Below are 27,298 nucleotides of genomic sequence, written 5' to 3' on the forward strand. Positions count from 1 at the left end.
CAAGCTAAAAGGGAATGAGGGATCAAGGAATAATCTCTTCCCTGCTCTACTTTTTGGAGCGGGAGCGAGACAGGAATTGCTTATAGAAAGAAAAAAGGAATGAGCAGGTGGAAAACCTATTTTCCTCCCGGTGCCTGGAGGGATGGATCAGGTGAGTCAAGAGGCAACACCTTGGGGTGAGAACCTTTGGGATTTATGCCTCTGTCCTTGGAAAATGTAGAGGAGTAAAGAGAGACAGAAGGGGAGCAGATTCCATGAGAGGAAAAGGAGGCTATTTGGGACATCGCCTGCCAGTCTGACAGCTGTGACAAGGCGCAGTCTATGGATTCATCAGGATGCACAGCACATCCCGGCAGCCATCTGGCCGTGCTGGAGGAGCCACACCGGGCAGGAAGGGGAGGCTCCAGGGAAGAGCACACGGAAGTTCCGAGGCTCCGGCTGCTTACCCAGTCGGACATAGAGGACGTACTGCATGGAATCCCGCGGCTCCGTGTACAGGATGCTCCCGCGCATGCTCAGCCAGATGATGGCCAGCTCGGCGATCATGCAGCTCAGCAGGATGCCCAGGTAGCCCCGGCCATGGTCCACCAGGTTCAGGGAGCACGTCTCGTTGGGATTGTACACCAGCCCGAAGAGCACCACCGAGAGGATCACAAACCTGCCAGGCAGGAAAGCCAAAGGAAAACATGGAATATCCCACAGCTGCTTCCCTCCTTACAGTAATCTTCACTGGGGCCCCAAATCCCCATAAGCCATCCAGAGCCCCTGCTATCCCCATCTGAACCATTTAATCCATGCCACATTATCCCATGGGATTTGCCACTCCAGAGAAGTTGTGGCTACCACATCCCTTGGAAGTGTTCAAGGCCAAGTTGGATGGGGCTTGGAACAGCATAGTGCTAACCGTCCCTGCCCATGTCAGGGGTTTGGAACTGGATGGTCTTTAAGGTCTTTTCCAACCCAAACCATTCCAGGATTCCATGGTTGTTCTTCCCGAGTTTCTGTACAGAAGCACAGCCCTAAATTCCAGTGGAGAATCTTGGGTGGCACAGGAGGGTAACAAGGAGCACTGGTTAGGCTCTTTAGACCTAGGCTTGAACTTGGAACAGAGCTTAGCTACAAAAACAGAAGCTGGAAAAGTTGGTATCCATCAGGAATGCCCCACCCAAACTTTCCAGCCCCACGTAGAAGTGCAGGAAGAATTTCCAGCCGTGCCAGGAATAGCCAGAAGAATTCTTGGGTGAATTCCAAGCATCCCTGTGCCCTTCTCACTTACCAGGTGGTGTGAAGGAGGAAGAGGAAGACAGCTGGCAGAACCAGGTCATCGCTGCCCACAGACCAGCGCCGGCGGAACACGACAATCCCTGGCATGGCTGGCGGGTCCTGGGAAGTTCAGCAGGCACAGCACTCACCTCCTGGAAAACAATGAAAGCAAAGCTGCTGCTAACCCTCTCCAGTCCCCTCTGGAGAGCCCCACAACTTGGGAGCCATCCTGGTTTATCCCAGAGCTCCTTCCTTCCAGCACCAGGGGGCACAGCATGCTCAGAAAGGAGGGCTGGGAGTTAAAGGAGTGGGAAGTATTAGGTGAAGCCGGTGTGTAACTCATCCAGCTCCACTTCATGGGATTACCTGGAATCCTGTTAGGCTGTGATGGTGAGCAGCCACTGTGGGATTTGGGACAGGTCATCCTGGCCTCAGATCTCTGGAAAACACTATTACTGTGTTTTTCCATCAACAAACCTGCTGCCAGGCTCTTGTTGTCCAACAATTCACCCCCACTTGGCTCAGGAAGCCAAAGTATCCATTAACAAGTAAGTGGCAGCATCTGGGGAACTATGGACTGGCTCCCAACAGCACTTCCAGTGAGGATATTGACTCCTAGGAGATCTCCCCCTGGACCAACAGGAACATCCTGCCAGCTTCACATCTCCGTCGCATCCGCGCCAGCCCTGACAGGCACGACCAATTCCAAGGTGGAAGATTGAGTAGTTGCTGTTCTTCCCCAGGTTTTGTTTGTGCTCCTATTTTTAGGGCTTCCCAAACCCTTTGGAAAATAGAAACAGGAGCAGTGCAAAGTCACGAGACTGCACAGGGCGCTCCAACCTCCTCCAGCACAGCCATCCCACTCTATCCCAGCTGGCCGTACTCCAAGCTGCTCCAGAGGGACTCTGGCAGCACACCTTATCCTGCTCCTGCCTTCCTGGCCCAACACATGACCCACAACCAGGAATTTTCCTTGGTTTTGCCAAATCCAGGATGGTGTCTTTGCAATCTACCCACAGCCACCAGAGATTTCTGGATTGTGGGATCAGTCCTGTCCCTCTTTCCACGCCCTAATCCCTGTCCCACCAGGGAATGCTATACCCTACCTGTGCCTCTCTGCTCCAAGCACTCCCAGCTGATCCATCTTAGTTCCCAACCCCACCAATCTCCCAATTCCCACATCCATGCACTGCTGCTGGAGTGCTCCATCCATGGCCTGCAGTGGCCACGTTACAGCCAAAGCTGTACTTCCAAATCCGTAAGTGCTCTTGGATTTTTGCCTCTGTGACCCCAACAGAGAACTGCCAGGTCAGGACAAAGTATCCTCATCCATTACTTACAACAGGATTTCCAACAGCATTCCCAAGGGAAGATCAACTGCAATACTTCCTGTACCAGGCAAAAAAACCCACACTTGGATATGATACCCCTAATTTAATGCTGTGGGTAAAACAGATTAGAAAGGGGAGGTCATCTATAGAATTCCAGCATAGTTTGGATAGGAAGGGAGCTTGAACATGATCCAGGTCCATCTCCCTGTTATGGATTGGGACACCTCCCACCAGTCCAGGTTGCTCATGATTTAAACTAATTTGAACCTTCCAGGTAATAAAAGTGTTGGGTTTGGGACAGCCCATGGTACCAATTTCTGCCCTGTCCCACTAAATCCAACCCAACAGTCAGGTGTGGTTACCCCACCACTTCCCAGAACATCCCAAATCCAGAGTCTCCCTCTCCTGTGCTGACACCCACAGCCACTGGAATGGATCTTCCAACCCATTTCAGCCACCCGTTACTGAAAACCTACACAATACCCTCAAATTCCAGGAGATTCCACAGTTAACAGGCTGCTTCCAGCCAGTCACTCAGTTGAAGGAAACGCTCCATTCCGCAAACAAAGCAAATGCAAAATTCCAATGCCATTTGGATTCTCACTTCCTCAGCACAGAATAATCAGAGCACTGGGTACATTCCAGCTCTACCTTCACTCCTCTGGCCATCTGGAGACTCCCTCCCAGCCCCATCGTGCCTGTCATTCACCACCCGAGATAGGTGGGATATCACAAACGCTGGATACACCTCCAGCTCTCTGGCTGCCTTTGGACAGCGCTGCTCAGCCCAGCTCCGTTCCCGTCATCCCTCGGCTGCATCCCGCCAATGTGCTTTCCGTAACTCTTCCAGCCCTCCAGTTGGGCTCTCCCAGTTCCCACCACCCTCTCCCAGTTTGAGAAGCAGGATATTGACAACAGTAACAAATATCCAATGTGGATTCCTTTTCCACGGCAACAGATGGGGACGGAGCAGAGAAGCCTGTCACTCGCTGTCACATATGGGAATACTCACTGTAGAACTGTCACTCCACTTAGCAAGCTCCCAGGGCAGGAACATTCCCAATTAATTCCCAAAGACTCCCGAATTTAAACCAGGAGATTTGGGGCTTTGCCCCTGCTTTAGAAAGGAGGGAGATGATGGAAGGCCTGAGACTGGAAAACCCACCAGAAAAATCACTCACTGTGAGGACTCTTCAGCTTCATCCCAGCATAGCACATTCCAGGAACTGTGTTTTAAGATGCCGAAGATATGATCCAGCAGAGGAATCGGGAGGAAGCGGAAGGTTGGAGAGCAAACAGCCCCGAGACCACTGACCTCAGCTCTGCAAGAACCCTCACGTTGCCCCTAAAACTGCTGGAAAGAGTCAAACATTCCCAGGATCTTGAAAGCTGAATCCCAGTACAAGCAGCCAAGCTCCCAACACTGAAATAAGGGAAGCACATGCACAAGGAGTCCCCTCGGAGCCAGAGAAGGTCTAGGGAAGCAGGAATCTTACATGCCATGTGGTGCAGCCGCTGTGCATCCTTCTCTCCCAGAAGGATATTTCAGGAAAAGTGCATATCCAGGGAGACAGGCATCACAAGCTCAGGAGGGAACAGCAAACTCTTCCTGCAGCCATTGAAAATCCCACTCGGCAAAGGGAACCACGGCGTGGGAACTGGGATCTGCCAGCCGACAGAGCCGGGCATCATCCTCAGAGCGACTCCCTCCCTGCACCTCATTTATCCACAGGGAATGCCGAGAGCCAGAGGTCGTGACTCCCCCCTTCCACACCCCCCAGCACCCTCTGGAAGGAAGTGACATCATCCCTATTCTGAGGAGATTGTACGTGGATTGTGGGAAGGAAGGAGGACTGGGAGCGAGAGCGGGCGATGCAGTCAGAGATGCGGAGCCGGGAGAGAAGGAAAACCCTCGAGCGGCACAAACCTCCTCCCTCTTCCCATCGAGAAATGGGGAATGCTGCCGGGAGCCCTCGGACAGGGACACGGCTGTGGCATCGGGCTGGGAAAGGCTCCCGGCCATGGACTCTCCAGTGAATGGCCAGGGGGAGGGGACTTGGATGGGACACAAAAGGGACACACAGAGGGGCCACCCCGGGCACAGAAAGCAGAGACTGTTCCAGAGGAGCCTCTCCCGGCCTTTCCAGCCGTTAATTCCTTGTGACATGCTCTGGGCTATGACAGGATGTGGGGGAAGGGGAGAACTAGCTGTCTATAGGGAAAGGCTTAGGGAAAAGAGCAAGGGAGAAAAATGCTACAGTGAGACAACATTCCAGCTAAACCTCGGAGACTTAGGCTAATCCAACAGCCCATCCCATCTGACATGAGCCTCCCTAGGGAGAAGTACACCAGGAAATAAAGCTGAAGGAAAAAGGCTGTGCCTGGATCCTGAATGCCAGGAGCCCACCCACACCACAGCAACACCCCCGGAGGCACCCACTCCCTCCACCCAAATCCAGGCAGGATTTGCTCCAAGCTCCCAGAATCACAGATTCCCGAGGCACCCACACAGCCTAATGCTCCAACCCCCTGCAATCCTCATCCCTGCATTCACAGGCTCACAACCCCCTGCATTTCCCCATCCCTATATCCAAAGGTGCATAAACCTCCTGCTAATCCCCATCCCTGCATCCACAGGCTCACGACCTCCTACAAATCCCCATCCCTGCAATTCCCCATCACAGCATCCGCAAGTTCACAATCCCCTGCAAATGCCCAATCCTGCATCCACATGCTTACAACTGCCTACAATTCCCCATCCCTGCATCCACAGGCTCAAACCCCCCTGCAAATCTCCCTCCCTGCAATTCCTCATCCCTGCATCCACAGGTTCACAACCCCCTGCAATTCCCCATCTCTGTATCAACAGGCTAACTCAGCATTTCCATTTCCATCACCCCCAAACCTCCTCTGGTTCCCAACCTGATGTTCAGAACAAAAGATGGGAGACCAAACCCAGGCTGAAACTGGATCTGCTGGGAGCTTTTTCTCCCTCTGCCAGATCCCTGGGGAAGTCTGCATGGAGGAAGCCCAGCTATCTCAATATTCCTTCCCCACCTTTTCCCTCAGGCACCTGATGGCACTTTCACAAAACCCAGGTATGACAAAGCAATCCCATCTCATCTCTGCCCGCACCCTCTTCCAGCTGGTCTCTGCAAATTCCAGAGTCCTCCAGTGTGACTCAGAAAAGGAAATTCCCTCAAAACAAGTCAGATGTTTGCCTTCACTGCTCAGGGCTATTCCCCCAAAAATTTGGATTTGTAAGTCTCAGTGGATGGTTGGAGGTGTCACTAAAGGACAGAGCCCTTTGCTGTTCCACAGAAATCCAGCACCATCTCCCAGAATGCTGCCCCTTCCAGGACCCCTTTCCCTGGCTGAAATGTCACCAGGGGAATGTCCCAGTCCCAACCTGCTGTCCTGCTGGCAAGTTCAAACCCAGGTCTGCCAGCTCCTAGCTCAACTACTTGGGAAATGCAGCTGGAAAACCAAAACCAAAGGAGCTTTGTGCCCTGGCAGCTCCCACAGCAGCTTTTCCTCGGGAGTGATTTTCTGCTCCAGAGCAGAGGTGCTTCCCTTCTCCCTGAGAGCACATCCAGGTCACCTTGCCCAGGTGTTGGAGACACTTGTCCTGAGGGCACAGCATGGATGCTGCATCCTGCTTTTTCATTCCGCAGGATAACAGACAGTTCACTTCCCTAACCAATGGAATTCTGGCCCCATCAAGTCAGCCCAAATACTTCCTTCCCTCACCAACATGTCCCACATGGAATATGGGCTTCCCACTGCATGCTAGATCATTCCCTTGCAGCTCCCAGAACCCTCCCGTTCCCACCAAGCACTTACTGGACTTGACGGAAATCATCAATTCCAGCTTGGATCCAACTCCATCGGGCCCCATCCAGCTGTTCTGAAGGGCTTTAAATGAGGCTCTTTCTGTTTCCAAGTTGGTTCCTCACAATCTGGGAATTGTTCTCGCCTTTCACAGAGAAGGGGGATGGGATTATATCCATACAGAATGTCCTGATGCTGGCCAGAGGAATTTGTATGGAGCAGCTCTGCACTGGAGCCAGGCTGGGAGAGTTGGGATGGCTCAGCCCAGAGAGGAGAAGGCTCTGGGGAGCCTTAGAGCCTCTTCCAGTGCCTAAGAGGGCTCCAAGAGAGCTGGAAAGAGCCTTTGGAATAGGGCATGGAGTGACAGGGCAAGAGGGAATGGCTTCCCACTGACATGGTGTGGGTTTGGATTGGATATAGGGAAGAAATCCTTCCCTGTAAGAGTGGTGAGGCCCTGGAATAGATTTCCCAGAGAAGTTGTGGCTGCCTGAAGTCTGGAGGTGACAAGTCCAAGCTGGGCAAAGCTTGGAGCAACATCGGATAGTGGGAGGTATCTTTGTCCACAGCAGGGGGTGGAATGGGATGAGCATTCCACGTCCTTTCCAAACCAAACCATTCCACAATTGAAAACCAAGAGGGGACAAATCCCATTGGCACCAAAGGAAGGCAAGTCCTTTCTGCCTTTTCCAAGGGGCAGGAAGTATCAGCTGCAAGCAGTGCCTGCAGGAATTGCAGGGAAAGCTCTTCCCAGGGGGAAGAAGGCACAGCAGCTGCCGGAAGCTTGTGAGGAGGGCTCTGCCCTCACCGGAGGTGATTAAGAGAACAGATCCCTACTTTAGGGAATATTCCATGGATTCATGGAACATTTAAGAGCCATATTTATAAGCAAATCCCAGGCAGGGAGGACTGGCAAAAATCAATGGGGATTAGAATTTTGGGATATCTTCACAGCTACTTTGACGATTCTCCTTGATAATCTCCCATTTTCCAAGGAGAAAGGAATGAAATGAGTCAGCGGCAGAGCCAGGGAATCAAGCTTGGAGACAGGAAAGGTTCTAACAGCCTCTTGTGGCTTGGCATACTTTGGATGCAGCTCCCTCAGGATAAAGCCATGGCACCACAATCACCTCCACAATGTCATCGGGACAGAACTAATGGGATCAGCTTGGATCTGGAACTCCAGCACTGCCCACTGACACAAATTCCCAAAATAATCTCATAGTATCAACTGACCTTCAAAACACAGGGAACAAGAACTTACCCATTTGGCCCACCAGCTTAACCCCAAAATCCTGGAATAAATTCTTTGTAACTGCAATGGTGATGGACACAATACTGTTGTTACCACTTCCCAGCTGGCTCAGCACATTGATCCATCTCCATCCCAGCTCATTCCTCCCCCAAATTCCTTCCCGAAGCCCCTTTGCCATAAGCACATCAAGGTGCATGTTCTCCTTGGTTAAATCACCCTTTTTCCTTAACTCCAAACTCCCTTGCCTTGGGTAGAAACAGGTCTCATGAATCCCACATTTCCCTCAAGCATGCACGACATCCCTTTCCTGTTACATTGGGAATGATTAATTTTTAATAAGGAGACTCCAGAATATATCTCCTTGGCATGGACTTGACCGCAGCAGTGGAGCTGTCAGGAAAAATGGGACTATCTTGCAAATCTTAATGGATTTATTGCAAGAGGGTGGACAAATCCCAAAGGTGCCACTCCCAGCTCTCATTCCCAGTTAAAAGCAGGATAAGGGATTCACTGAATCAAAGAGAAACAAGGAAATTCTCCACTTCGGAATGCACCTCCTCCGAACAACTGGGCCCAGTTCTGAGACTGTTGCCAGGGATCCCAGTCCTACAAACCACTGACACTGCACATCCCAATAGTTCTCCCCACTGGATATCCAGTGACATCCCTGCACCACCCCATGGACCGGGATTTGTCCACAGCACCACCATTAAGGCTGGAAAAGCCCTCCAAGATCAAGTCCAACTATTTCTCTGGCACTTCCAAGGTCACCTCTATCCCACATCTCCAAGTGCCACATCCAAATGGCTTTTAAATCCCTCCAGGGATGGGGATTCTACCACTGGAGCCTTCTCCAATGCTTTAAAACATTTTCCACTGAAGAATTTTCCCTAATATCCAGCCTAAATGTCTCCTGGTGCAATTTGAGGCCATTTCCTCTCATCCTGCCACTTATTCGCTAGGAGCAGACCCTGATCCCACCTGACTCCACCCTCCTGTCAGGGATTTGTGGAGAGTGAGAAGATCCCTCCTGATCCTCTTTTTTTCCAGGCTGACTCCACCAGCTGCCTCAGCTGCTCCTTGTGCTCCAAACCCTTCCCTGAACATGCTCCAGCACTTCCAAGTCCTTCTTGTGTGAAAGATCCACAGGGCTTTATTAACTCCAGACCTCAGCAACCATACCTGGGCATAAAGGACAATGTTTGTAGGGATAAGTCCATAAAGACAGGGAGACATTCAAGCTGCCCAAATGAAAGTGAGGATAATGCTTGGAAAGGGATGGAAGAGCCTCACCCACACCTCCAAGATTCCCAAGACCTTTCTCCTTCATCTCAACAGCAGCACACCTTAACTCCAGAGCTCCAGACTCATCAGCCTACGGAAAATCCAAAGCCTGAAGAAACACCTGGCCAAGAAACAAGAGAAGCCATGACCTTCTTGGGAATCTGGGAGTGAAGAAGGAACTGTCCCACACAATCCTAGTGTGGTGCCAGGAACTGGAGTTAAAAACGACCCCCAATCCTTGTCTCAATGCCGGCAGCTCCGCAATTCCACCCACAGTTTGTGCCAGCAGAGCCCATGGGCAGCTTCCCAACCACTCCATGCTCTGGCAAAAATAATGGCCAAGTTGCCAGGGGAAAACATAAAAAATCCCAATTAATGTGGGATTTGAAATAAAACTCCATGTTCTCCAGGGGAATAAAATCCCCTACTACAAGGAAGGCTTGGCTGGAATGGAGTAGGGAACGCAAAGGGAATACCTGGATGAGGTGATGGATACAGCAATAAATCTCCCAGCATCCCAAATCTGCTCCCCAGTGTGGAACAACAGTTCATTCTCCCTGAATATAGTTACTGGGAATCACCAATCCTTGGTTTTGTTGAAATATCCCACAGCTATACACAGAAGTTGGTAATTCCTGGTTGGAAAGCACATGGCCTCTGAGTTATTTACAGCCAAAATTCCAAGGGCTAGATGAAGCCAGCCAAGGCAGATCCAGGAGGTGACCAGTACTTACACAAGGAGCATTTTGGATGGAGCCTCATTTCTTTAGGAAAAGCTATTTTCCACTACAATCCTGGCAAATTTCTATCTGACAGTTTTACTCCAGCCTGGAATGCTTATCAGCTCAGCCTCCTTTTCAAAAGGGTGGAATAAAAGCAGAAGGAGCAAGTTTCCAGGTGAGATATTGAATTCAGAGGCGCATCCCTGCTCCAGTACATCTGAAAGCGATGCCTTCGGTATCTTGGAGGAGAAACCAAACCATTCCCTAAAGGAAATGCCTCTCACCCTTCCTGCAGGCAGCTCCTTGGCTCCCTAGTTTACACTAGTGGGCAAACAGTTTTCCCAATAACTTGACTCATTGCTTCAGGAATTCCCTGGGGATGAGTCACATGCAGGGAAAGCCACCGGGAGCTGCGCCGGACCACCGCTGCCAACACGAGGAGAGCGAAAGAAGTGGGAGAACACAAAATCCCTGCCAAACTCAGGAAAACTGTGTGGTCAACACCATTCCTTGGCACTCCTTCCCTGCTCCCCTCCCCACAAATGTGCTGGAGAGGCGGCTCTAGGCTCCGGAGCCATGGGAATCGCCAGGGAGAGGTTCCCTCCACGTGCATCTGCTGGCATAGGAGGGAATGCTGGCTCTGCTCATCTCCCAGGAATGATCCTAAGGTATTTAAAGTAATGATTATTTCCATCCTTCCTGGCACTGAGGGGGAAAGGGACACAGGTGGAATTCCAGGGTCTGCAGCTTCTTACTCTACTCCCTGCTCATCAGCATTCCCAATTTGTGTTTTTTTCTGCATCACATCCCACAACTTATCCCAGGAGTTTCACTCTTCTCACATTCCATGACTAAGTGGTTAGGCAGGTACATGCCCAGCTGCAAGTAAAAAATGCTGGGAATCAGGGCAATCTGGGAAGGTTTTTTTGGAATCTAAACCCAAATGCATCTTTTCTCAATACAATTTGTCCAGGGATCCTGGGTCTGTGACACTTCCAGGCTCACAAACCTTGGAAATGGCTTCAAACCGCCTAAACCTGACCTGGACATGACCACTATTCCCATTTTCCTGATGCTGCCTGTTTATTTCCCTCAGCGTGTCCCTGCCTGCTTCCTTTAGCTGAGGACATGACTGTATCCCACATTCCTAGAAATCAGCCTGGAAAGATGAGGTCATGGAGGTCATACTTCCCAAAGTCCAAGTGAAACTTCCAGTGGAAGCCACCAACAGCCTATTTGAGGACCTCATCCTGTGGGAATATGTCCAAGAGGGAATATTCTGAATGCTGTGAATTCCTTGAAAATGTCATGTCTGTGTTTTGCCTTTTCCCATTACTCCCCTCCCAGATTCCCACTATCCAGTATCTTGGAAAGCATCAATCTTGCACTTCATTAAACAGAATATGCTTCTTGGCCCCAATTCCAGATTTTTCCTAGCCCCCAGTGAAAATCAAACCAACATCAGGATATCCTGGAATCAGTTATTTTTTTTGCAAGCTCATTCAATAAACAGGAACCTACAGAAATTTTTATGGATAAAAGAACCAACCCTGAATTCATGTTTTTCTGGCAAGATCCTGTGAACTAATCACCAGCATCCAAAAGATTGCTGCTATCCAAGGGCTTCTTTCAATACTGAATCCAGGAGTGTATCCACTTTCACTTCCATGTTTACCCCAGAAGCAAGGATCAAACACCAAAGTCCTGTCTTGGGAAGGGCCAGGACAGGAACACCTGCACAGGTGGGAATTTTAAATGCACAACAGCAGAGAAGTGGGAAGTTCAGCCCAGAAATGTTCTTGGCTTGGATATGGACAACATCCTCTTTCCATTTTTCCTAAGCTCAAAGGGAACATTTCAAGCCTAGCTCCAGATTTCCAGCTGCAACTTCCCAAGAAATGTGGTTCTGCCTCTCCCAACCCATGACTTCCACCTCAACACATGGGAACAGCCCTGGTAGTAAGAGAAAACATCAGGCTGAGCATTCCCAGGAGAAGAATCCTGCTTTATTCCCACCGGGAAAACAGTTTTCTGCAAGAAGCTGCCAGCTCTGCCCCAACTCCTGTAAAACTGCTAATTACAGTGCAAATCCAAAGAAAGCAGGAGCAGGGAAGGAAGGAGGGAATGAGGAAAGGAGAGGCAGATTCCAGGTCTCCAGCTCACCCAAATTACAGCTTGGGAAAACTTTTCCTGCCTCAGTTGTTGCTCCTAGGAATAAATAATCTCTTCCACTGCTCCTGGACCCTAAAATTCCCATCCCCATGGAGACCCTCAGGAGCAGCTCCCTCCTTCCACACCCCAACAGCTCCTCTCTCATCCGATCCCCAAAAGGCCCATTGTCCATTAGGAACATGGAGATCACTGAGGAAGAGCACATGGAAAACCACCAACAGTCCAGCACATGTAGCTTCAACTTTCTCCCAGGCTTACAGAACTAAGTCCCAAATTCCCACCCTATGGAAATCAAATCCTGGGACTTACCAGCCTGCTTTTCCTCCAGCTGCTGCTTGGGATAAAGATGTTGGAATCACCACAGGGAACAAACAGCGTTGGTCGCACACCTCTCCAAACCACTAGGACCAACGGACCAAGTGCTTGCTTCTCATTTTCCTAGGAATTCTTACCCATCCAGTGCTTCCCTAAAGACAACTGAGCAACCTAGAACTGGAATGCTGTGCTGAATCCTGCCAAGCTGAACTCTCCAGACTCTTCCCGAATCTCAGATTTGCGATGGAAAGCAGGAGTCCTCTTTTCCTTTTGCTTATGTAAGCAAGGATGAATCAAGCCCAGGCTTCCTTGATCCTGTGTCATATTTAAGCCTTAAAAATATTTATTTTTCCACATTCTCTTCTCCTTGGACACTCCAGGAGCTGCATTTCCAAATCCCAGCACACACATCCCTCCTCCTCACCACCCACAGCCTCCACGTGCAGCTGATCCACAGTTTCTCCCGGCCCTCAGGATCTGTGCTCCCCTGGCAGCCACAACACCCATCCCTCCCCAGCAGAGATCCAGCCCTGCCCACTGCTCCCCAGGGAGGGCCAGGAGATAGAGATTCAGTTGCAAGCTCAGGCAGTTTTACATCTCCTCAAGTTCCACAGTCCTCTGGTTTTCCAGCTCTGACTCCTGGAATTACTCACACATATTTACTCCAACTTTCTCCTGACACAGATTCCTTGTGCCTGTTTCTCCCTGTGGATTCATCACTACAGATCCTGGAGTTGGAACTGCTGATTCCCATCTCTACTCTCCAAATATCCACAGGTGCCACAGGAAGCACAGCCACACATTCCTGACTGCAGCCATGGAACCAGGAATCTCCTCCTGTTTCCATGCTTATTCCCTAAAAGACACTCCTGGTTTCTCTTTGATGTACTGACCTTGCTCAGGCTGGAGAAGGGAAGGCTCCAGGGAGACCTTGGAGCTCCTTCCAGTGCCTGAAGAGACTCCAAGATCACTGGAGAGGGACTTTGTATAAAGGCATGAAATGACAGGATAATGGGAATGGCTTCCCACTGCCACAGGGTGGAATTAGATGGGATACTGGCAAGAAATTCTTCCCTGTAAGGGTGATGAGCCCATGGAATGAATTTGCCAGAGAAGTTGTGGCTGCTCTATCCCTGGAAGTGTCCAAGGCCAGCTTGGCTGCGGCTTGGAGCAACCTGGGATAGTGGAAAGTGTCCCTGTCCATGGCTGCAGGATGGAACTGGATCACATTCCAGACCTCTCCCAACCCAAAGTATCCTGGAATTTTTCTCCCTGTTGCCACCACTCTCCATGTTTCCATACCTTCCTAGCTTTCCCTTGTTATGGGGGAGTCCTTCAGCAGAGCTTGGAAGGAGCTTGGAAAGTTGTCACTCTAGGGACACTGTCCCTGCCCTCTCAGCCTCCAGCTCCAGAGCCAGAATTCATTTGGAAATGCCAGACAAGGGGAAGGTGAAAGGAGGTGAGGCAGAAGCAGAGACCCCACGTGACAAGAGCAGAGCTGCAGCCAAAGAAATCCCCTGGAAAAGCATTCCTTGGCTCCAAGCAGCTGTGCAGGCACGAACTGAATGGCACAGATTGGAACTGACTGTTCCTAACAATTGATTATACCACAAAAAAATGGGAACAATCCTACCCAAGGGAACGGGGAGCAGGAAAGATGAACTGGCCCCATGTGGGAATGCACCAGCTCCAGAGTTGGGGAATGCCAGACTACAGCAGGAGGTACCCAGAAGCAGCAGGAGATGATCCAGAACCTAAATCAACCACGTGGTTCCTAAAATATAGATAGGAGGATCCTGAAAATGAGATGAATGTGCTCCTCCTAAAACTATCCCTGAATTCCAGATGGTTGAGGTAGGAAGAGACCTTAAACTCAGCCCATTCCAGCCAGCCCCTGCCACAGGCAGACACCTTGCACTATCCCAAGTTGCCCCAAACTCCATCCAACCTGGCATATCTTCCCAATATCCCATCTATCCCTGCCCTCTGGCAGTAGGAAGCCATTCCTATTGTCCTATCACTCCAGGCCCTCGTCCCAAGTTCCTCTCCAGCTCTCCTGGAACCCCTTTAGGCACTGGAAGAGGCTCTAAGGTCTTCCTGGAGCCTTCTCTTGTCCAGGCTGAACCTTCCCAGCAATCCCAGCCTGTCCTCAATCCATGTCTGAATTGCATAGGAAAAGCATCACCTTTCCTGCAGCAAATCCCAGCAGGATCATCTCAGGGCTCTACCTGGATTTCACACCTGGCTGCTGGACATCCTGGATCACAGCCAGGTGATCCCAATCCCTCTCTAGCAAACTCAGTAACTCCACAGCTTTTAGAAAGCAAAGGAAAGCAATTCCATTTTTCCAAAGACAAACTGAGCTCAAATCTTGTCCAGGGAAGTTGGTAACCCTCAGAAAATGGGAAGGATCCCTGCTCCAACAGCACAGGGATGCATTTTGCAATTGATTTCTCCAAGAGGAGCCACATTTCCCCTCGTCCAGCAGACACAAATTCCAAACGTATTTCACACTTGAATTTATAATCCAAACAGGATTATAAGGAAAAGAGATATTTACTGGGATCTACTTCAGGATAAGCCCCTGGCTCCCAGCCTACCCAGTTTGAGGCTGCTGGAAAAGAAATTCCTTTTTCCTCTCAATTTCGAGGCAACGCGTGGCCATCTTGGTAATTAACTGGAGTGCCTTTGCAGAGATTCCTTCGGCAGGATTTGACCAGGTGTGGATTTTCCCTGCTTTCCTTTAATTATCTTATAATTAACCATGAAGTATCCAATCATCCAGAGCTTTTTCAATTAAGCTTCAAAAGAAAATGCCTGGAAGAGCTCTTGGGGGGAATGTTCTAATCAGCTGGGAAGAGATCACAGGCACCAGAGTTGGGGTTTGGTGATTCATTCCATTATTGCTGGGGCAAGTGAACTTCCAAAGCCAGAAAAAATTTCTTTACTCCAGCTTTTTCAATCCTCATCCCTGATCAGAGCTCAGAGGCCTGGGAGCGATATGATATTTTAATTTACACAGCTGATTAAAAAATAATAATCAAGCTCCGAAGGATCAGGAATTATCCCTACCCAGGTCCGACTCTTCTCCATCCCCATCCTGCACCTCTTTTTCCCTCAGTTCCTTCCCTCAGCCTTAAATTCTGAGTACAGGCACAAGCTGAGGTCTCCTACAGTTCTTTTGGGGGCAGTAAGGGAAAATATTCCCAGTCTTTTTGATAAGGAATAACAGGAATTTTACGTGCATCCTTGGGGAGATGTTTTGGGATCCCCCAGCCCATGGGAGAGGCAAGCTGTCCTCAAATGCAAGGCTGAGACCTTCTGTGTTGTCCAACAGCACAGACAAATGGATCGTGGAATTGTTCAGGTTGGAAAAGCCCTCCAAGATCATCCAGTCCAACATTCCCCACTACTGCCAAGGCCACCACTATCCCAAATGCCACATCCACACAGATTTTAAATCCTTCCAGGAATCGGGATTCCACCACTGGAGCCTGTTCCAATGCTTTGCAACCCTCTCCACGAAGGAATTTTCCCTAATATCCAACCTAAAACTTCCCCTGGCACAACTCAAGTGTCACTTGTCACCTGGTTCATCAGATGTCTTTGATGTTTTTCCAAAATACCAAGAGAATTCCAAAGGTCTCTCAGAGAAGGGATCTCTTGAGTGCTCCTAACAGTTCCCAGAATTCCAGGAGCTTCTCACACACCTTCCCAGCCATGATCCTTACAGTCTTTCCCACATTTCACAGACAACATACCTTCTCCAGTGGGGAAAAAAGAAATCAATGTCTCCAACTGCTGATATTCCCATTTTTGCAACCTCAAGATCCCATGGATATTTAAGGGTTTTATTTTCATTGCAAAGAGGGAAACAGTGGAGCAGACAGACCTGGGGAATACCCAGCATCCAAGCTTGGAATTGTCCAGGCCAGGATGAACCCAAGCATTCCTTAAGCTGGAAAAACTCAATGTCCACAGTTTTTTTTCCTCCCTTCATCATATTCCTTGCTCCTAGCTGGGATCAGTGTCCAGAAAAAGAGCTCTAATGATCCCTCTGGAGTAAAGGAATAAGATTAAGGAATGACACTAGGAATAATACCCCCCTCAGTTAGATGAGTTCCTGGCTGGAATTTTCAAGGTGTTCCAGGTGCCAGCCTGAAGCTGGAGAAGGAAAAAAGGACATTGGGATGACCCTGTGCCTTTCCATGAGGAGGTTTTAAATTCCAGCACCAGCAGCCCACACATCCCTTCTTCTCATTCTCCCTCCTCCTCTCCCTGATAGCCAGGAAGGAGACAACACAGCAAAATGGGAAAATTCCGTGTTTCCACCAGGAAAGCAGTGGAGGGAAGGACAATCCAGGCTCTGAAATGTGTTGGGATAAAATCTCACCTCCACCCTCATCCAGCTCTTCCCAAGTCCACCACAGATTTAGCCTTACCAGGATGAGAGCCAAAGAATCCAGAGGTAAACATCCAAGAGAAAACAAGGAGGGAAGGGGTTGGAATCACTGGAAGAAGCTAGAAGGAGCTGCTTCTTTAACACTCCTCCCTCAGCTGCCAGCACCCAGGAATCCCATTCCTGCTCCAGGCTGCCAGCATGGAGTGACCTCTGGAGAACACAGATCCGTCCACCAGCAGCACACAACTCACCCCTTTTCCCTCCTACAACGTTCCAACACCCTCATTTCAGGGAAATCTGAGGCACAATTCTGTGATTTTTCTGCAGGGAAGAACAGAAGCTCTGAATCCCCCACATTTCTGGGGTGGGCTTTTCCCCCGCTCCAGGAGGAAGATGAAATCATGTTCCCAAAATAGTTCCAAGGAAAAAGGCTCCAAGGAAGACAGAGCTCCCCTTTAACCAGAGAGCCGAAACTTCCCTGTCCTCCAAAGGGATGGATGAACTCAAATTCTATTCTACAGCATTGGAAACATGGAAAACTGAAGCATTAAAGTACCAAGTCATAATTAATAACAGCCACTAATTAATGGAAAATCCAAATTTAGGGGGAAAGAAAAGACAACTCCATTATTACAAAATAAGGGATGACAACCTTCAGGCAGAAGTCCCAAACCCCAGATTTATGACAAATGAAAGGATTGGATCCCTCAGGCAGGAGTCCCAGATGTGCTGACCACCACCCAGTCTTGGTGTAGTGGCAGAAGAGCCCTTGGGAAGCTCCCACAGGGAAAAAAACTGCACAGCTGCTTCAGTCATGACCCCAGCACACCGAATCCAGCCCTCATCCCACAGCAGGGGCCTGTTTTCCATTGGATTTGGCTAGAAACTTGTTTTAAAGCCACAGCTCTTCCTTAATTGACCTCCCATCTTTTTCCCATTTCAATTTTCCTAGCAAACTTTGGGACTGCAATTCCTCTTCCCTCACACAACACAGATATTTTCCCAAATTTCCTCCCTCTCCCAACCTTTCTGAACACACATGGAGTGATATTCCTGGGAAGAGACATGCAGACAGGACTGGGCAAAGTCCCCTATTCCTTGGGAGCTACTTAAACAACAGCTGCACTGGAGAGAAAGGAAAAAAAAAAAAAAAAAAGATTTCCCTGTCCTGAACATCTTAGCTATTTCCAAGAAGGTGGGGAAAACAGATTCAGGAACAGCTTAGCCTGGAAAACTCATCCCAAGGGGGTTCCTAACTCTGTTCCACAAGCATTCCAAATCTAGGGTGGTCTTTTTGCTGCCCCCCTCCCTAAAACAAGGAGCTCTGAGCTGCTGTTTTCAGCAATACAACAGCAGGGTGGATTCAGGCATCTCTTTATCCAACTTGTAATTAAGGCCAATGCCATGGAGCAGCCTGGAATGGGAAAACTCAGAGTCAGGAGCCAACCAGGAGAGAAGGAATCTTGATTTCCCACTTAAGCCAGAAATTAAATCCCTTTCCCACCTTTTCTGATAAATCTCCTTAAAAATGAGAACTCCAAGCCTTGAAATTCCCTGTTCCCATAGGAACATGAGAACTTCCAACCTCATCTCTTTTTCCAAGACCAGCAATGTCTAATGGAGCCTTGGCAGGAGAATACTGTAAATATTGGGAAAGGTAAAAGAACACTTCTCTCATTTCTTCTCCAAAAAAGGAGCGGCAGCCAGAGCCCTGAAAGTCACCAAGTCTTGGATAATCCTAAATTCTTCCCTTTTCCTCTCTCCCGATGTGATTTGTCACTTTTTCTCCTCAAAAAATCCAGAGTTTCAACAAAAACTCCAATCTGAAATGCAAATTGCTTGGAAAACCCTTGCAGTCAGGTGTAAGGAGCTGAGCAAACACCAGGATAGCAAACAAATGGTCAAAGAAAACAAATTATCACGTTGTCTGGGAACAGGATCTCCCGCTTCTCCAGGCCTGGACAACCAGGAATTCCAGTATCCCACCCTCTGGCACAACATCTTGTACCTTGTACCTCCAGACACCAAGGCAGAAGCTCCATCTGCTTTCATCCTATCCATGTAAAACTTCCAGGCCCTGACACACTGGAATGGTGAAAGCATTCCAGAAGGAAAAGGGGATTTGCTCCCACTCTCCACCCAACAAACTTCCCTAAATATTAAGGTTTAACCAAACAGCACCTGCTGGAAGAACAGAAAAGCCAACTCACTGTTTTTCAGGAACGTTGAGCCCTCGTGCTCCGGAGCAGAGGCTCCAGGGCTGTGTTTTCCATGCCAGGCAGGAGGGAGTGTTTTGGCCCAGCCCCAGGGAACTTGAAGCCAAGCAGTTCACCAAACAAATCCACGTTAACACTGGGATTTTGGTGTCATAAATCAGGTGCTCTCAGGTGAAAAGGTTCCGGATTGCTCTGACCACACCTTTCCACACATTTCTGCACTCCAAAGGGTGGCATTTCCCAGCTCTGGCACACACAAGGCAAAATCCTGCAGCTATAGGAGCAGGAACCAGGATGAGTTCTTCCCATTCCATCTAGTTTTCTAAAACCATCCCTGTCTGGGCTTTCCTGGAATGAGAGGCCTCATTTCTTAGCAGTGGGAAGTGCCACTCATTCTCCTCAATCCTTATCCTGCTTCCAAGTATTGATCAATTAAGAATTAACAAGGAAAGAATAATGAGGACAGCATCCGGAAAACAACAGGATAAATACAACGGCACCTGGGAACACCAAGGACAACAGGATGATCCCTGTGAGTCCCTTCCAACTTGGGATATCCTATGATTGACTTGTCCACTGCACAACATCCCAAGATTTTAAGAGGATCAACAGGCTGAGGATCCTCTGTGTTGGAGAGATTCCCACATTCCCTTGGGCAGCTCCACCTTTTCCTCAGCCTGCCCAGGTGACGCCTCCCTGGCACCTCGTCCACCCGGTCGGAGCTGCCACGGAACACTGAACTAATCCCACCCTTGGGATGAGCATCCAGTGAACAAACACAGCGCATTCCCTTCCGCTCTCCTGAGCCAGAAGGGTTTGGGTGAGCCCGGAGTCGTTAAAAGCCACCTTGGATCAGTTCTGCTGCCTGAACCCCCTCGGCGTATCCCAAAAATCCGGAACTGCGAGTCCTTGCTGGGCTTGTGGATTCTGCAATTGCCAAAGTTCACTTCCCTGTCTTGTCACCCCCCAAGAGAAAGAAAATCCGGTGGGATCATTTCCCTGAGGACCAAACTAAACCTTGTGTGACCCAAGGAATAAAGGGTAAACGTGAGAATCCTCATAGCTCCTATCCAGAAATGGCTGGAAACCAAGGTTCCAGGTCAGTCCAGGGAACATACACCCAAGGAGCCAGCAAATCCATGGACACAAAACATGAGTTATGGCATGAAGAGTTGGGAACATCAAACCCCTCCAGAATGCCTGGCCTGCACATAGAGGATCATGGAATTGTTAAGGTTGAAAAAGACAGAAGACTTTTAGGATCATCAAATCCAACAATCAACCCACTAATCCATGTCTCCAAGTGCCACATCCACATGGATTTTAAATCCCTCCAGGAATGGGTACTCCACCCGTGCACTGGGAAACATCTTCCAGTGCTTTACAAGCCCTCCCACAAAGAAATATTCCCAATATCCAACCTAAACCTCCCCTGATGCAACTTGAGGCCACCTCCTCCTGTCCTGTCATTTGTTCCCTGGGAGAAGAGCCCAATCTCACCTGGCTCCCACATCCAGCCATGGAGTTGCAGGGAATGAGAAGTTCCCCCAATCCTCCTTATCTCAAGGATAAAACACATCCTGCAAACTCACATCTTAGATAACAGAGAAACTTCCAACATCGGCATGTTCCTGATTTCCCTCCCCAAATTCCTGCTCCTCACCTCACAAGGGAATTTCACCGACTCTGCCAGTATTCCCAAGAGGCTCCACACTTACTCAGCCGCCCATTCCTAAGCATTTTCTGCAGCTTCCCACGTGCTTCCCACCTCCCAGCCCGCCTCTGCTCATTCCTCTGCCCTCATCCAAGGGGAACACAAAGTCAGAGCAAGGCCCCAGAGAATCCCGAAATTCTCCTTGCCAGCTGGGATTCCACAAGGCAAAGAGTTACATGCAACAAATCTCTTTATCTCAGGCTCTTTCAGGCCTTAGAATAACCACGGATAACACTGGATTTGGGGATGTGCCCATTTCCTACTGAATTAAATTTGATTATGACACTGGAGGTGTTCAAATGAGCTCAGGGAGAAAACATGATCCCCTTTTTTATAAAGGCCAAAAGACTCTTTTCCAAAAGCAATACATTGATCCAGGAATACTCACAAAATTTATAGGGGAAAAAGGTTTTCCAGACAAAGAAGCCTGTGGCTTCCCACAGAGGTCTTAACACCACAATTCCACAAAGGAAAAGGGAATTTTGCCCCCGGATTTGTCAGTGAATTTTGAGGAAAGCTCTAATCCTTACAGTCTTGGAACATGGATGCCTCTTTTTCCACTAGAAAATAAGGCAAAACCGACAAAGGTAGCAGGAAGAGCAATCCCACAGAGCACAGAACCTCTCCAGGAATTTTTCCCTTATTCCCTACTCTAACCAGGGAAGAAAATGAGCAGCACAAATCACAAATTCCTGCTTTTATGGGAAGTTTTTCTCCTTCCTCTGACAGGGCATATGTTTTCCCCCCTCCAAGGAAAAATCCAGTTCATCCCTGAATGCTCTCATTTAGGGAAATGCTGGTTGTCATTAGCGGATGCTCTGGTGCCATGGAGATGGTGACAAACAACTGAATCAGCCGGAAAAAAAACAGAGTCACAAAAAGGGGAATGTGTTTCCAAAGGCTATACGTGGCCCAGAGGTAAAAGGAAGAACATTTATGGGATCTGGATATCACCAAGAAATAGGGTGCCCAGGGAAGCTGTGGATCCATGGAAGTGTCCAAGGCCAGGCTGGATGGGGCTTGAAGCAGCCTGGGAGAGTGGGTGAGCTTTAAGGCCCCTTCCAACCCAAACCATTCCAGGGTACCAGGATTCTAACCACAGGCCAAGCAGAGCAGGATACAATTTTTTCAGGACAATCCCTGGCTGGCTGAGATGCTGGAAACTCCCAAGCAGCACCTGCCTTGTTCTGATTTTCTGGGAGGTGAAACAGTTCATTTCCCACGGGAGAAAACAGTACCAATTTGCAGGATCATTTAGCAGACCCAATGGGAAAAGACAGGTCTCCAGAGGCTCCCAGTTTGGAGCTGACATCCATATTCCAAAAATACACCCAGGGCTGTGTCAACACCAGGGATCTGGGCTGCAAAGACAAGCCATGACAGAATGATAAATTTCATCCCAAAGGATGCAGAGCTGTGGAAATTCCAACTTCCAGCAGACGTGGGGCAGCAGGACACATCCAAATGGGAATCTTCCAGGGAAGTAAAGCACTTTTCAGGGAAGAAAGGGCTGAATTCCATCCCAACCTCCCCATTTTCTATTTACTGCACTGAACTATAATAGGAATGTCCTGAATTTTCCTGTTTCTTCCCATTATCCAGTTCAAATGTTTTAAGGTGGCCTGAGGGATTCAGCATTTTATTCCCAAAGAACAAAGATAAGGACTCTATCCTGCAGCCTGTCTGAATCTAAACTCAGGATCACTCAGGTCTGTAGTGATAATACAACCTCCAGGCCAAGAAATCCCAAGGAAACACGCTCCAGAGGAAAAAAGTCATGGAAAATGCTCATTTAAGTTCGCATTTCATATTTACTGATGGCTACGAGTGAGTTGCACTGGGGTATTTGCCACTGACTCCCAACGAAATGGCAAGTGAAAAACACCAGGAAAACTTGGAATGGAAGGCTCTAAATTACATCTTGTATCCTGTTTTCAGGGAAAAAAATTCTACTGAGCTCAAAGTCATCCCTGAGGAACACACTTGTTTTAATTCCACACTAAGGGAACACACAGGAACCAAAATCTCAGCTGGAAGGGAATGAAAAGCCAGGAATTTTCATGCAATTCCACAGATCTTCAAAGAGGAGTTCAGAAGACTCCTCAAAGAGAGGGAGAAACGCCAATGGATAGGGAAGGATGAGGATTTTCAGGGATCTTGCCGGAGCACAAGGGCAGGTAAAGAAGTATCTGAGTTAAAGAAGAAACTCCTGGATTAAGAACCCAGGACAGAATTCCTGACAGTCTCTGCCTGCCATGAGGATTTCCAGCCCCTGCTGCAAGGAAGAGGAAAATAATCCAAAGCTTTTTTATTTCATCTTTCCAAAGAGATCCAGAGGTAAGGGATCCATGTGCCTTCCACTGGAAGGAGGGGAGAAAGGGAAAAAAAGGAGCAAGAAGGAATGCCTGAAGCTACAGGGCACATTTTTCCTAAAACTCTGTGGGAATTACATCCTGTATCCAAAACCCCTGCTAGGGTCTAGCAGCATTTTTGTCCATGTTCCAGGGCATGATATTCCTCAGCAGGGCAAACCTTCCCATTTCTTACCACAACCTGGAAAACCATTCTAATTTCTTCCATTTTCAAAGTTCCAAGCTGGGCAGGTGCTGCACCTGGCAAATTTTCAAGGATTTTTTCCCCGATTTCCCCTTTAAAAATCCACACAATAATGTACAGAAACACACCTAAATGAACAACATCATGGACGGAATACCAAAAATATCAGCTCAAACTGGCCTGGAGTGAAGAGCCTGATTGACTCCCATCTATCCCAGCAGGAATAAACATCCCGGCGCTCTCCGCAGATGGCACAAAAGTCCATTTGTCACACTTCATGGCACAAAGGCCACTTTCATCCACTCCCAGCTCCTGAAAAACTCCAGTCCTGCAGCTCCAAGAACAGATTAAAATGGTTTCACTCACCCCATCTCAACTGCTGCACCTTTAACTGGAAATTCCTCAAACTCCAGGGCTCAATCCAGCTCAGGGTGTTCTTATTCATCAGCTGGATCACTGTCGGGAGCAGAGGTGGAACCAAGGGTCATTTATTTGGGAAAGATGGAATGGGAGCAGAGGAAAAGCAGGGTGCAGGCTCCCCAAAATATAACTGTGTGGCCTAGGGGAGGTATAAAGGTTTAATTCCCCCCCCCCCCAAAAAAAGCCTTCAGACAGGACAGGGATGTTTGGGACAGAAAAGAATTCCTCCTGGTTTAGTCCAAGGAAGTTTCATACGTGACGCCTAGGCCTGGGAATGACTGGAAGCTTCTCCAAACTCTTCAGCATCCAAAGCTGAGCAGCACCCCAAGCTTTACACTCTCTGATTTGAACACTTTTCTTCCCTACATCCTTCCAGCTGCCTGGAAAAGACCCTCAAAAACCACGATTATGCCACTTTAAGGAAAAATTTCTAAGGTACTCAAGCCTTAAATCCTGATTTTGCAAATCCATACAATGATACGGCAGCTCTGAAATCCAAGTGACCTCATTTGGAGCAGCCAGCTCGCAATTAATTAACTTCTAAGGGGAGGGAGAGCACAAGGAACAGGATTGAGATTCCCACACAAAGTCCAAAAAAAAAAAAAAAAAAAAAAACCAAAAAAAAACCAAACCAAAAACCACTCAAGAAAGGTTGATTTTGTTTGGTTGGTTTTTTTGGGGGGTTTTTTGTTTGTGGTTTTTTTTTTGTTGTTGTTGTTGCTGTAATTGTTTGTCCTGGGATTTTTAACAAATTTCCAAAACCTAGGATTTTTTTTTTTTCAGACCCCCACATTTTTGGTCACTGGGAGGAGCATTTTCACCCTTTTCACTTCCCCTCCTAGCACAGCACTTCCCTTAAATCCCATCATTGCACAACTGCTCCTTCCCAGCCCTCTGGAAAGGGAATGGGTGGACACAGTCCAGAGAAGTTTCCCGTTTTTTCACCGCCCTTTTCCCAGCAACCACGGAGCTGCCAGGGATTTACAGCATTCCCTGTCTCCAGGACTCATATCTGGCTGTGCAGGTAGCGGGCAAAAAGTACTAAGTATCTTAATTTAAACTGGAATTCGGGTCAAATCTGGGGTTTTTTTAGGTCAGCTCTGAAAAAATCAGTACCTGCAGTACATAGTCCATATCCTTAAATCCCTGATTGTGACCTTCTGGAGTAAAATTTTGGAAAGCAGAGCTGCCAACTCCCAAATTTCTGATTTGAATTCCCATTTAAAGGGGGAATTTTATCCTGTCCCTCGCCGAAGGGTTTTGACTCCAGAAATTCCAAGTTATTTGTATCATTTACCACGTAACAGATGCTTTTCCCAGTCTCTTGTCCCTGTTGGGCATTCCCGATCCCCTCAGCCATTCCCATTCCAAGCTGGGACTGCTGGAATTTCACCAGCAGCTTTAAGACCCCGTGCAACTTTTATGACCCTGAAAACCAACACCTGACACAACAAACTCCTTCCTCCAGCTCAGGTTTCCCCCTTGGAAAGCTTTTTACAGCGGTATCCACAGGATACGCATTTCAGCCACACCAATGCCAGAATCACGGAGAGTCCGAGGCTTTCCAAGAGCCACTTCCCACAATTTCATTATCTCCCATTTAAGAACACTCAGCCTGACCACAAAAACTTGGATGCTTCTTCCTGTCCAGCCAGGAGGATGCAGCAACTCATCCCCGCTAAGTTTCATCCAGGGGCGAGATGAATATTCCCATCTTGGGATACTCCTTTCCTTTAAAACCATTCCCCTGAGTTTTGCTGCTTTCACATCCCAATTTTACACATCCCACCTTTGGGAATCACTGTGATTTCCCACCTGGAGCAGGCTCTAAGGACCACGGCAAGCATCAGGCTCAGCAATCCCCATTCCCATATTCCCAGTGCCAACTGAAGCCCGTCCCAAATACACCAGCAGGTACTAATTCCCAGAACTGGGCACAGCGGGAATTCTGGCTGAACAGGCTGGCAGCATCCCAGCTCCGAGATCTCGGAGCAACATCTCCCTTACTTTCATAAGGATATATCACTTCTGCAGCTGCCAGCGATCCTAAATCTGGGAATTTTATGGCCACGGCTCAGCATCCGCCCGCGTTGCTCAAGTCAGGTACCATTCCCTGCGGGAAGTAATAAAAGCTGGGAGCAAGAATCCCTGTGTCACACCCACACCCACACCGCAGCTTCTCCTCCCTGGACATCCAGCAGCACCGCTCCCGCCTCCCACCGCAGGATTCCGAATCCCAAACGACGGGATCACCTTCACGCCTCGCACCTGCCCGGGGCAGGATGGTGGTTTTCCAGAGGCGCAGGTGGAAACCCACCGCTCCCCACGGGGCGCAGGCCACACGGAGCGGGGCCCTCCCGGCGGGAACGCCGCGCTTCCCGCGGGATCCAGAGCCCTGGGGCGGCGCGGGCCTGCAGCCCGGAGGGGCGGGGGACGGCGGCGGGCGCACCCCCGGCCCTGCCAGCGCCCTCCCGGCTCCCCCGCACCTGCCGCAGCGCCGGCCCCCGCCGCCGTGCCGTTCCCATCGCCGTCCCTCACCTCGCTCCCGCTGCCGCCGCCTCGGGAGCGCCGCGGCGGCCGCCGCCTCCTCCATGCCGGGGGCCCTGCGGCCCCCGATTCTCCAACGCCGCCTCCGCCCTGCCGGGGCCGCCCCCGCCTCGCCGGGGCCGCCCACTGCGTCAACTGCGTAAGGGCCGCTACGCAACCTGCGGTCGCCACGGCAACCAGGGGTGCGGGGCGCGGCGGCGCCGCCTGGTGGCGCCCGGCGGTAGCGCCGCGGGGCGGGGCAATCCCGGGCCGGCCGCGGATTCCAGCTGGGAATTCTCACTGGGATCCCGGCAAACCGCACCTGCCGAGGGATGATGGGCACCTGCGATAGTGGTATTGTCACGGAAAGATCGCACCAGAATCACGGAAGGATGCCACGAGAACCAATTCCCTTGGAAAAAACCTCCAGGGCCACCGAGTCCGACCTGTGGCAATCCCCTCCTGGTCACCCAGCCCGCTGAGTGCCACATCCAGTCATTCCTTAAACACCTCCGTGATGGGCACTCCACCGCCTCCCTGGCCAGCCTCTTCCAGTGTCTCATCACCCTTCCCATGAAGAAATTCTCTCTGGTGTTCAACCTGAACTTCCCGTGACACAAGTTCAGGCCATTTCCTCTCTTGTCCCGTGCTTTGTTCCCAGGGAGTGTGATTCCAGTCCACTTCCCCTCGCAATTAGGGAATTTAGGGAGCAATAAAATCTCCCCTCAGCCGCACCTGGGGCTCTACGAGCTTCCTTTCCCTCTGGAAAACAACTCAGCCCAGCACTGCAGTCTCCCTCATGGAGAGGGCCTGGCACACTGCTTTCAATGCCCAGCATGGAAAAGCCGTGCTTTCCTATCAGGAAATGTTCCAAGAAAAGATGGAGAGAGCCTATTTGCAAGGGTATGGAGTGACAGGAAAAGAGGAAATGGCTTCCCACTGACAGAGAACAGGGTTGGATGGGATATTGGGAAGAAATTGGTGAGGGCCTGGAACGGATTTCACCAGGAAGCTGTGGCTGCCCCATCTCTGGAAGACTCCCAGGCCAGGTTGGAGCAACCTGGGGTAGTGGAAGGTGTCCCTGCCTGTAGCAGGGGCTGGAACTGGATGAGCTGTTAAGGCCCTTTCCAACCAATTTCCCTTTTCACAAAAATACCCTCAACAAGGATGGACACACCACAACCACCACCCTATTTGGGAGGAAGGACAGCGATTCCCTTTGAACACAGCAGCTGCCATCATCCAAGGACACAACTTAGATGCTCCTACTGAAAAAAAAAAAAAAAAAAAAAAA

The 27,298-nt window shown here is 49.5% G+C and overlaps 1 protein-coding gene across 3 annotated transcripts in view; it reads right to left on the reverse strand.

Annotated features, from left to right (window-relative positions):
• Positions 1-25,561, reverse strand: part of DAGLA (diacylglycerol lipase alpha) — a 56,686-nt gene extending 31,125 nt beyond the window's left edge. For 2 of the 3 annotated variants that reach the window (XR_014590288.1, XM_083862971.1), the window contains exons 1-4: positions 25,486-25,561; positions 23,425-23,514; positions 1,277-1,415; positions 447-658 (exon numbers count right to left, since the gene is read on the reverse strand). Coding sequence is in view for 2 of the 3 variants with exons in the window: in XM_083862971.1 (XP_083719097.1) it covers positions 447-658; positions 1,277-1,371 (307 nt within the window). In the remaining variant the exon portion in view is untranslated. Of the gene's footprint in view, positions 1-446; positions 659-1,276; positions 1,416-16,823; positions 16,926-23,424; positions 23,515-25,485 lie in introns of those variants that run through there. The other variant, XM_083862972.1, reaches the window with a different exon arrangement.
• Positions 25,562-27,298: the final 1,737 nt, after the last annotated feature.

This window comes from Zosterops lateralis (genome assembly GCF_965231275.1).
Source record: "Zosterops lateralis genome assembly, chromosome: 6".
NCBI classification, from domain to species: domain Eukaryota; kingdom Metazoa; phylum Chordata; class Aves; order Passeriformes; family Zosteropidae; genus Zosterops; species Zosterops lateralis.